The sequence below is a fragment of the Ascaphus truei genome, chromosome 1, assembly GCF_040206685.1.
Source record: "Ascaphus truei isolate aAscTru1 chromosome 1, aAscTru1.hap1, whole genome shotgun sequence".
NCBI lineage: Eukaryota > Metazoa > Chordata > Amphibia > Anura > Ascaphidae > Ascaphus > Ascaphus truei.
This window is the reverse complement of record NC_134483.1, coordinates 331,430,535-331,442,430: the sequence shown is the minus strand read 5'-3', so window position 1 is coordinate 331,442,430 and position 11,896 is coordinate 331,430,535. Positions and strand designations below refer to the sequence as shown.

General features: G+C 40.9%; 1 protein-coding gene across 5 annotated transcripts in view; it reads left to right on the top strand.

Annotated features, from left to right (window-relative positions):
• The first annotated feature begins 1,984 nt into the window (after nt 1-1,984).
• Nucleotides 1,985-11,896, top strand: part of RBPMS (RNA binding protein, mRNA processing factor) — a 225,687-nt gene continuing 215,775 nt past the window's right edge. Inside the window, exon 1 of one of the 5 annotated variants that reach the window (XM_075607477.1) lies at nt 1,985-2,440. In XM_075607477.1, the coding sequence (XP_075463592.1) occupies nt 2,378-2,440 (63 nt within the window). In that variant the 5' untranslated portion in view covers nt 1,985-2,377. The remainder of the gene's footprint in view (nt 2,441-11,896) is intronic. The other 4 variants (XM_075607443.1, XM_075607460.1, XM_075607453.1 and 1 more) reach the window with 4 other exon arrangements.

The window sequence follows — 11,896 nt, the reverse complement described above, 5'->3', positions numbered from 1 at the left end:
TAAGTGGTGTTACTCCGTAGGACGCATTCCAGTTCCAGAAGACACCTTGAAGCCTATTCAATGGAATGAGTCATGAGGTGTCTTCCGGTGCCAGAAGTTAACTTATGGCATAGCACCGCTTAGTAAATATGGCTCTATATCCGTAGCGCTGTGGGTCACAGCGACATTCCCTGCATTCTGATGACTTGTTCAGCGGTTATTATTTGACAAGAATGTCAGGAAATTGTGGTTACATATCTGCTAAAACAGCGGCCTCTCTTTGGTCTATTACGGCTTAGAAAAAAAAAGGACATAATGTAAGTGCTGCTGAAAAGGGCATGTTCATTTTCTGGGGGGGTTGGAATCTACTGTATCAGTTTACGTTTCACAGGTATTTTTTTATAAAAGGATTAACTACTTCAGTTAAAGTAAAATCAGATGTTACCTCTCTAGCCACTGAAACACTGTGCCCATAGGCATGGTATTTGGGTACTGAACACTTTGATTGTAAGCTCTGTGGGTTTAGAATGCATGTGTTTTTACTATGGTAGAAGCTGTTTATTTGGCAAGCCGGGTAAATACGGCACTTGCTGGTCCTTATTTAACCTGCAGCCGCATAAATAAGGGACATCTAACCCTAACCCTAATATACCAACCTAATCATTAACCTAATATACCAACCTAATCATTACCCTAATATGCCAGCCGAATCTTAAAATGCCAGTCTAACCTTCACCCTAATATGCAAGTCTAACCTTCACCTTAATATACCAGCCTACCCCTCCACCCTAACCTAATATACCAGCCTATCCCGTATCCTAATCAGCAGTGTTCGACAAACCTATACATTTGCACGCCCCGGGCGAGTGGATTTAACATCGTGGCGAGCTCCTATTGGCCCAAGCAGCACACGTGTGGTACTAGGTGGCGAGTAGATTTTTTTGTTCGGCGAGTAGATTTTTTGGTGATTTGTCGACCACTGCTAATCAGCACTCTCTAAATCCTAATAATTATTGCCAGCTAAATAACGGAGCGGGAGGAGGTTATAGAGCCGGTTAAATAGGCACTTCCTTTTACTATATAAAATGCTGGGTATACTGGCAACACTACGTAAAAGCAAAATATCTACTATGGAGATAGGATGAGTGTGAATGACCTGCAACCACAGAGATAAATAGATAGACACACCTTAGCCAGCCTTGCAGCTGTGTTTCCCGAAAATGGATGTGTCTCCGTGTGAACTGTGTAAGGCTGGGGCCATGGTACCGCAGACCATGCGGAGGCGTCCGCACGCTGAGCGATCAGATTGCCTTAGGCAGTGATCATGTCCATGCGGCTTGCGGGCGCGCGTGCATGAGGAAGCGGGAGGGGGCGCGCGTTGCGCAAGAAATCAGTTTAAACTGATTTCTTGGCGCAACAGGCCGGTCACGCGAGTGGTTCACCCAATGTAGGTGAACCAGCACCTTGACGCCCCTAGGAATGCCCCCCACGGCCCGTCCACCATAGCCAGGGAAAGCACCCGCTTATCTCACATCCTCCGCGCGGGCAAAGGCACCATGGCCCCAGCCTAAAATATGAATGATGGGATCCCTACCTCCACTAAGATTATAAACTCCAAGTTTCTCTTATCACCTCCTCCCCTCTCACTCTCTGGGAGACTATTTTCTCTCAATCTCTCTGCTTTCACCTCATGACCCTTTCTGGAAACCCTCAGCTTTTTTTTTTTTTTTTAAAGAAGATAGTGCAGAATAAATGGTCAGTATTACTTGATACCTTTTTTTTATTTGGACTAACAATTGATAGCATGGGACAAGCTTTGCAGAGTTTGACTCTTCCGCAGAAGCAGAAGCTTTCAGGCACTGCAGATTGTTGTTGTTTTTGCAGCAGTGATTGGAACTGATACTGATTTTCTCTATCTCTCTTTCCCCCCCCCCCCCCTCCTTCTATCTCTCCCTCTCCCCTCCTTCTATCTCTCTCTCTAAACAGAGCAAAGGGATCAGCACTGCAACTCCCACCCACAAACGGGGAGTTTAGTGCTAGCACTGAAGTTGACTTCAGTCCCTCCCTCCTGAGAGCTTCAGAAACCAAAGGCTGCTTCTCTAACCCTAATCACCAGCAGTCAGGAACATTTCCCCTTTCCTCCCTTCTCCCCCTTGCTTCCCTCCTTTTTCTCTGAAACCACAGAGTTCCTCATTTCACTTTTTTTTTAAAAACTCTTTGAGATTGGGAACTGCAGGATATTTATTTTCCCTTGAGCTAATTAGCATCTTAACTGATTTCTTCAAAAGTCAATTTTCTGCCCACTTCCCCTTATCCTGCCCACTTTGCACAAGCAAGCTCCAAACTGTACAGGGACAGTACTAAGAGTGCAGCAGCAGAACCCAGGAGGAGAACCGCAATGAACAGCAACATAGCAGAGAAGGACATCTCCCAGGATGATATCAGCCTTCCGGAGGAGGAGGTATGTGTGCTTTATAAGTAGATGATTTCAGGTTTCACGAGTGAATAGGCTGCATTGTCAGTATTTCTGTACTCATCTGCCTTTTAACACTCATGCCACCAATGAATGTATGTTTTTATATACGGCATCTATCTACCATGGGGGTTTTTTTTACACACACACACAGATATACTTCTATCTATCTATCTATCTATCTATCTATCTATCTATCTATCTATCTATCTATCTAATGTCAGGCAGTCCTGAAAGAGTGCCCACCTGTAGGATAAAGATTAGGAAAAAGTTGCAAGGTAGGGTGGTGGTAACACTAAACAATAGATCTGCAGTAGGATATATAATCAGCTGATACTAACTCATAAACACTCAGTCCAACAAGTACATGGACTATACAATATATGGTTATAGCTGGTTATAGAGTAAACGGTTTAATCTTGATTTTTTTCCCCCCCAGATTAACCTCTGGTACACAGTTTATGGGTTTTTTTTCACTCCCCCGCTTGCAATTTGTGTTTCTAAAGAAAAAACTGATAAAAAAAAAGCACTTATAACATTTAGATGAAAAACTTTGCTGGTATTTTCCAAAAACAATTTAAATACAGTTCACAGTACATTTTTGTGTGTATGTGTATATGTTGATATATATATATATATTATATATATATATATATAATATATATATATATATATATTATATATATACACATTTATAATAATGCGTGTAATTCTTTTTGGCATTTGAATTACAATGAACTTGCATGTAGTTATTTCCATTCAGATGCAATCAGACTTTGGAGTCTTGCCACTGTAATTTTTCTACAGTTGCGTAACCTTTTCTTAAGCACATTATATCGACTTTGTTTGGCTGATGTATACTTCTCCCTGAAACTCACGAGTATATCTCAATGCATTAATGCGCAGCCAATGCACATAAACTTTTCATCCCATTACAATCTGCTCTGTGGACCAGCATCCACACACACTCAAGCTGCAGAGCACATCCCATGTGTGACAGAGAGCCAACTTCTGCTTTGTATTTAAAGCTAGTGTATGAAGAATCATGTTATCCTTCATGTAGAAATATATGGACTATGACACCTATTTAATCCAGTTATGAAACATACAGTGTAGTTCTGTGCTGTGTAATTGTTTTGTTACAGACCTCAAGAGAAGCATTTTAATGCTGTTTTTGTTGTTGCTCAGAAATTGACTTTTTTTGGTTGCTGTGTACCAAGGTTCTAAAACATATTCATTTGCATGATATATTTTGTGGGCCTTTTTTGGCTCGTGATATTTGGTGAAGTGACGTTAACCCTTTCCCTGCCAGAAGGGACTGCTACTCATTCTTTTGCATTGTTTTGCAATGCATTGTACGGCAGACATATGTTCACATTGTATTAGAAATATTTATTACATTGCATACAGTATTACAGCTTAGCATGCGAGGGAAAAAAGATGCATCAGAAACTATACGACCATACCTCATTACAAATGGAGAATTGAGAACCGTTATAGCTTTTTTGACCACTTTTACTATTATTTTGATATTGCAGGACAGTTTTAGATTCATAGTTTTAACATGGGACATGCATTTCCTTCAAATCCAATTTAATGTTGTGACCTGTTGCTTTTTCTGTTGCGTCTCGGGCTGTATTTTGCAAGATCTAAAACTACAGTATGCTGCAGCCCTGGAAGTAAAAACATTATATTTCAGTCAGGGAACTTTTTCACGTCAGTTTTCTCCATGTACGTCTTATACATTTTGTACATTTGATGTGCACTGTTGTAAGGACAGTTTATTGATTGTGAGAAACAGGGATGATACCGAATCCATCATTTAAGGGTAAACACTTCCACTTCTCAATTTGGTATACAACAGGGATATATATTAATCAACAAGCAAAATTGTAGCGGAAAAAATGTATAATATGCGTTTCTTGGAAATTGGCTACTGATGATTTCACTTTGTTTATGACCGTTATTAAAAAGCTATTTTTAAAACACGTTGATTTTTGCATACATCATAGATAAAAAGGCATTCATTAGCATTTCTTGGTTGCTTGTGAGATATCCACTGTCTAATGCAGTAAGGAAATGTTTCATTTTGGCCCACTAAAGACTGAAAAAAGGTTCAGTTGTCCTACATTCTATCAAGAAAGGTTAAAAAAAAAGTTGTAATGCAAACAGCATGTTTCTGTGTGCATGGGAGCTGGGACTTGGGGTGCTGGGGGTACTGCAGCCCCCTTGGGATTATACATTTTTACATTATGGTGATGTATGAATGTTACTGATTTCTTATCTTCAGAGCCCCCACTCAAAAATTGTTCCTGCCATCCTGCCTGCAGGTATTTGATCTGATAAATTGTCCTAACAAGGGAGCGGCAAATGTATACATTACTAATGCAGCCTGAAATTAGGAGTTTACCTGCCACAAACTGGAGATACGCTTTTTACAATGGAAACATGGCGGTTAATAATGGCAGTGATATAGTTCAGCTTTGTTAGTTCTTACTAACACTAGACACTGGCGGTTTATTTTAATATAAAGTTACTAAAAAAGTTTTTTTTTTTTTTTTTTTTAAAGGGAAGCGGATAAAAATAAATATGTACGAAGGTCATATATCACATTTTATAGTGCATAAATGTTTATGCTAACGTAGTCAAAACCTTCATAATATGTGCGCTGTATGTATGAAGGCTTCATATAATGCATATTTCGTTGTTTGAAATGCATTTTGATGAATTGCAACATATTGAATACCTGATGCAGTTTAAATCAAAACAGAATGGTGTGTATTTCTGTTATCTATAACTAAGTTGAATTATTAGTGCATTGTTATGTAAAATAGCCATACTGTTAACCTATACGAAACATCTGTGCTGCGTCAAACATATCAATTTGTTTATACAATGCAACTTAATTCAGCGCTAACAATATAAACAGACTTTTGTGGGGTTTACGGTGTTCAACTTGTCGGACAATTTTGAAAGACTTTCTACTTTTTATGTATTTTTTTGCACAGAAACATTATTTTCTAGTACATACCATTTACATCTGTTTGCCTAGCGCAATCCATTCTGTGCGCCAAGAAAAAAAGAATGAACTCATTTTTGACGCTGATGGCGCATATTAAGAGATTTCAGTTCAGTACATTTAAAATGAGATTTTACTTTTCTCATTAGAATTAATACAATGAGTATTTCATCACAAAATGGCAAACCATCATGGACACTCCTCATTATTATCTAAAATGATAGATTCCAAAATCTCTGCTGCAGCGTGAACTGTAAAAACGGCTCACTTAAATAAAACATCAAGGAAAAAATGTGTATTTGTTTTTTTTAAATTAGTAATGTGAATTTCAATTTTTAGCTCCCTCTGTGTTTATAGAGTTAAAAGTCATACACAGTCCTCCTGTGTATTTAGTGGAACCTCAGGGATCTGCTTTAGCAAAGTCCTTAAGCCAGTGGTTTGCAACCTTTTTGTTTGGTTAAGGAACCCTAGAATTATATTTGGAAATTTTGCTTACCCAACCCCCTCTAATAGCGTGTCTGAGGTCAAATGCATTGTAAGGAACCCCAACTCTCTCTAATAGTGCACCTGAGATCAGATGCATAGTAAGGAACCCCAACTCTCTCTAATAGTGCGTCTGAGGTCAAATGCATTGTAAGGAGCCCCAACCATCTCTAATAGCGCGTCTGAGGTCAAATGCATTGTAAGGAACCCCAACCCTCTCTAATAGCGCGTCTGAGATCAGATGCATTGTAAGGAACCCCAACTCTCTCTAATAGCGTGTCTGAGATCAGATGCATTTTAAGGAACCCCAACCCTCTCTAATAGCGCGTCTCAGATCAGATGCATTGTAAGGAACCCCAACCCTCTCTAATAGCGTGTCTCAGGTGCGATGCATTGTAAGGAACCCCAACCCTCTCTAATAGCGCGTCTGAGATTAGATGCATTGTAAGGAACCCCAACCCTCTCTAATAGCGCGTCTGAGATCAGATGCATAGTAAGGAACCCCAACCCTCTCTTATAGCGTGTCTCAGATCAGATGCATTGTAAGGAACCCCAACCCTCTCTAATAGCATGTCTCAGATCAGATGCATTGTAAGGAGCCCCAACCCTCTCTAATAGCGCGTCTCAGATCAGATGCATTGTACATTCTTCTGTATTTGGTTAAATTTTCAAATAACCTGAAAATTGCGGGGAACCGCAATTTTGAACACCACTCCATAAAAAAGACATTGTGGAAATACAGAAAGTGCCACCAAATTAATAAAGGAGATGGATAATCTGATTTATGAGGCTAACTAATTTAGATTTGTTTACATTAGAAAAGAGGTGTTTTAAGAACTATTCATCCCAAGGGCAGTTCAAAGGACACAGGGTCATCCCTTAAGGTTGGAGGAAAGGAGATTTCACCAGCAACAAAGGAAAGGGTTCTTTACCATATGGGCAGTTAAAATGTGGAATTCATTACCCATGGAGACTGTGATGGCAGATACAATAGATATCTTTAAAAAAAGGCTGGACATGTTTTTAGAGACGAAAGGTATACTGCACCGACACACTTTATTCGAGCAAATACCCAGTATGTACCTGGCAGATACCTGGAATGCGCCGCTCCTCACCCCTGACAAGCCCCGTTGCGTTTGCCTTCCCAGCCTTGGTTCATGCCTGGCTGACGGGCGGCTGATCTGTTAAATGATAATGATTAGGATTTAATAGGCTGCAATGCTTCGCGTGTCTACCAGATGGCATAAATTCATGAATTGTAATGCAGTATATATATATATATACTGTGCAGTATTGCAGCCAGCAGGAATAAAATGCTTCAATCCCTGGCTGGAAAATAACCCAATGCACTCGGACAGAAAACAGTCACAAACCTCAATACACCCGGGTATACCCGAATTCGTGGGACTAGCCGAGCTCGAATAAAGTGTGTCGCCAGTGTACAGGGATATACCAAATAAGTAAACATAGGAAGGATGTAATCTGATTGCCAATATTTGGAGTCAGGAAGGAATTTATTTTTCCCCTTATGAGATATGATTAGATGATATTTCACTGGGATTGTTTGTTTGCCTTCCTCTAGATCAATATACTGTAAATACAAATATAGGATAAAGTATCTGTCGTCTAAATTTAGCAAAGTTTTGTACTTAATATACATATGTATTTTTTCAACCCCATCTACTATGTAAGGCTGCGTCCATAGAGATGGGAGCAGTGCTGAACCGCGCTGACACTGAGGCTCGCCTGCTGAAGCCTGTGCGATTTCATGCACATGCAGGCGAGCCAGCGCGCGCGATAGGGAGGCGGCGGGAGGCGGGGCAGTGACGTCGCTGGGCCAATCGCCCGCGACACACCGACGTCAACGTTGACTCTGCTTCGCACTGATTGGATGTTTTCAGCCAACAGCGCGCTGAAAAACAGCTTTGGCTGTCGGCTGAAAGATCCAACTCCTGAGCACGCCTGCGTGAGCCCCCTCTAAAGACATCCTCATTGAGGATGCCGGGGCTCAGCGCAGAGCGTCCGCACGGCTCAGCGCTGCTTGTCCTTCTATGGACGCAGCCTTACTCTTTAGGTATGCGCGGGGAACCCAAGGGTAGGAACCCCTGTTGAAAAACACTGCCCTAGGCTGCAAAATCATGGCAAAACTAGAGTGAAAAAACAGCACTAGCAAATAAAAAAATTCCACCGCTTTCAATGCGCTCTTTTAAAAAAAAAAAAAAAAAGATTATTTGACCAGTTTTGCAGCCAAGAGACTGTAGATGGGTAACCCCAGTATGTGCAGAAATGTTTCAGCCCCATCTTGCATCCAAGATCCGCACCCAGTTGCAAAATTAACTGAAACACTCTATGAAGATTTGTGTGTGTGGCCTCCACCTTATTCCTTCTCGTAAAAAAATTATTTGGTTTACCTTGGCATGTAGATCTGGTTTGTAATGCAAATTGTTAGTGTTCTGAGCTTTGTGGAACGGAAGAAAAACTTTGTACTTATCAATTTGCTATCGTGGCTAATGGCCATGAGAAACAACCTTGTCTCCCTCTTTGACAAAGCGCCCTGTGCTGGAAACGCGTTAGAGTGCTACTGCTTTGTTCGGCTGGCAAGCTTCTAAATAAATCCTGTTTTTTACCAGCAAGTAACCTGTGGGACCCCAATTTTTCCAAATGAGCTGCGCTTTCTACTAACCTGGAGCAAACTTGTATTTTAGCTATCACATGTACAATATATATACAGCTGAACCCTGTTATAACGCGGTGTTCGGGGTCCACCCGATACGACCGCGTTATAACCGGGATTCCGGGAAAAAAATGGCCGCCACGATCAGAGGACCCGGCAGCATCTCCACGCAGACTTACCCGGAGCAGGGTGCTGGGGATCCGACACCACGGGTCAGTGATCACGCATGGGGGTGTATGTGTGTGTGTGTCTGTCTCCGTGTGTCCATGTGTCTGTCTGTCTGTCTCCGTGTGTAGGTAGCAATAAAGCATTGAATTGAAAAAAAAAAAAGGTCGCCACGATCAGGGAACCCGACGGCACCCTTATGCAGGGGGGGAGGGGGGCAAATGAAACCACAGGTAGGTTTGTGTGTGTGTGTGTGTGTATATCAGTGTGTGTGTGTGTGTTGCACCTTTTAAAAAGGTATTAGTGGCAGACAAAGGCTGCCACCAACTCTACTCAGTAACTAATCATTTTCTTGGGTCTAATTTCTAAGATGAAAACCCTTTATTAAGACATACAAGTGAGCTTTGCAAACGTGAACTCATACAGAAAATGTACATTACAAAAAAACTTCCTACAATTACAATGTCTGGTCCAGTGGAGCAACATATATCACAGGTGGGAAAACAATGAAGGTACTCAGATATGTAACGTGTCCTCCATCATGTTAATGATTATTTCATATATTAGAATACCGTTGGCAGATAATTCCAGAAAAGAAAAACAACAATTATCATAGAATATGCCATAAATAGAGGGGTGAGTTCTCAATCTCCCTGCTGGAACATAAGAAAAAAGGAAAGCATTGAAATAAATCAATCTGGTGCCAATGTTTTGCACCAGTGAGATGTTTTAGAAGTAGTCTAACTTAAACACAGACTACTACAATTCCAAAATTACAGTGATGTGTGGTCATATAAGAGCTGCTGGTCTCTAAAATTCTTCTCTGCTGCGTTGCAAATATTTGTAATAAGCAGCGTTTGAAGTGTGATGATGGTACTAGCGGGACAGAGTAGCACTAATTAATTTAGAACCTCTGAGCATACACTTTTTTTAACCCACTTCGACACAATTGGTTATAGTGCAGTATAAATTAAGTCTAGGTGAAAACGCTTTTTATCACATTGGTTATTTTTCACAAAAACTATGTGAATTTGACCTATTTGCATGAGTGCTTGTTGAATAGCATATTTATTTTGGTGTGTGTGTGTGTGTCCGGACATGGCAAATCCTGGAAGTTTGGCAAAAAATGTTTTATTTATTTATTTTTAAACGGGAGCCACATTATCACCGCGTTATAAGCGAATCTGCGTTGTAGCGGATTGCACTATAACTAAATACTTATTGCCCCTATGTCAGGGTTTAGGTACTATTCTAAATCATCATTCCTGCTGTAAATGTGAATGCAATATTTCCCGTTTCAATAGCATTAAAAAAAAAATCGAAAGCTGCATTGTTGTATCCTTTATTGTGATAGAGATTATTAGAGATAGAATTATTCTCCAGCAAGTGCGAATATTCTAGGGTGGATAAAAAAAGGAACAGGGACATTCGCCCACTTTCATTCGAGTGTCTGCAATCACGCCGGCAGCCACTGTTTGCACATCCGATTCGGTCAGAAATTGTGAGCCCGGAAATATGGGTTTTACTGGGAGAGACACCCAAACACACCTTCAAACAACATGCGGAGAGACACCAGTACACACAATATGGGCATACCTGAGATACCTGGCAGACTCTAACAATAGTCTCCCTGTCTGTGTCTCTGTCTGTCTCTCTCATACATGCAGTATTATGTCACATAGACATGCCACATGCCAACTGTCCTAAATGTGTAAAGAGCGTTATCTTACAGTAAGCTGGATGGGACTGCAGAATGTTCCATACTCTGTGATAGTACGGCCGCGTCCATGCGAGCGGCGCAATGAATCACAATAATGTGAATGGTAACGTCTATAGTGCTTGCGCACGTGAGCGTCGGGAAGAGCGAAGCTACAGGAGACAAAATGAGGCTGCTATTATACCCAAAAACGCCCATAGCGACACCACACGGCGCAAAAACAAATTTTGAATAAGCAGTAGCAAGTAGGTAGACAGTTGAATTTGGTATAGGCAGTTATCAACGTATGTATGACCCTTGTTTTTTGCGGCGCCTGGTGTTGCTATGGGAGACACCACAGGCGTTTTGGGGTATAATCGTAGCCTTATTTGTCTTTGTAGCGCGACGGAAGGGTCACGTGAGTGGTTCGCCCAACAAGGGCAAACGAGCTCCGTGATGTCACTGGCACGCCCCATGACACGCTTCCGACACGCCTCCCTTCGTGTCTGCCTACAGGCCTGAAATCTCTCCTGCTGCAGGCAGGACACGGCCTAAGTATTGTGCTGTTGCCTGGGATAAGGGTCATGTGAACTGGAAATGTACACGGGTCCTGTAGGAGTGAGCAGGAAAAGACAGAACAGGTAAGTCGCCTGTGTGTTCTTTAATGCAGCTATTGAAGAGGCTGTTTTTTTCTCTATTTTTGTGTATTGTTTCGACATAGGACTGAATCAGGGGAGTCTCCAGAGCTGAACCCCATTAATTTCATTTTTTTTTACATTTCACTCCCAGTTTGCACCAATTTGCACCATTTCATATTCTATTTCGTAAAAAATGCTGGGAGGGCGCTCAATCCCCAAACCCCTCCCTAGATTTTTTTTTACTGAAATTGTGCAAATTGGTGCACACTTGAAGTGAAATTTAGAAAAACATGATAAAACGGTCTGATCATTGATAAATAAAATACCTCCCCACCAACTTTTCGAGCGTCGCATCTTTCACCATCGTGTCCAGTATTTATGGTTGCCACCTGGCAACCCTACATATAACCATTATATTATATATATATATATAATTGTCAGTTATTTCTTCCCTATCTTTCTTTATAAAATGTTTTACCAGGACATAGTACATTGAGAGTTATCTCTCGTTTTTAAGTACGCCCTGGGACTTGCTTTCCTGTAGGTTAATCCTGTGTTTTACAATGCATTGTTGCACCATTCGCAGCAAATAGGCAAGTCTACCGGCTGCAAAACTGGTGTAAAAAAATGTGATCAGTTTTAGTAAAAGAAAAAAAATATCATTTGCTTTTAATCAGAAAATAGGAAGATGAAAAGAAATAATACATTGTATTATATATTTTATTTGACAGTAAATGGTGTACAGTGTACAAGTTTTCACACCTCACAG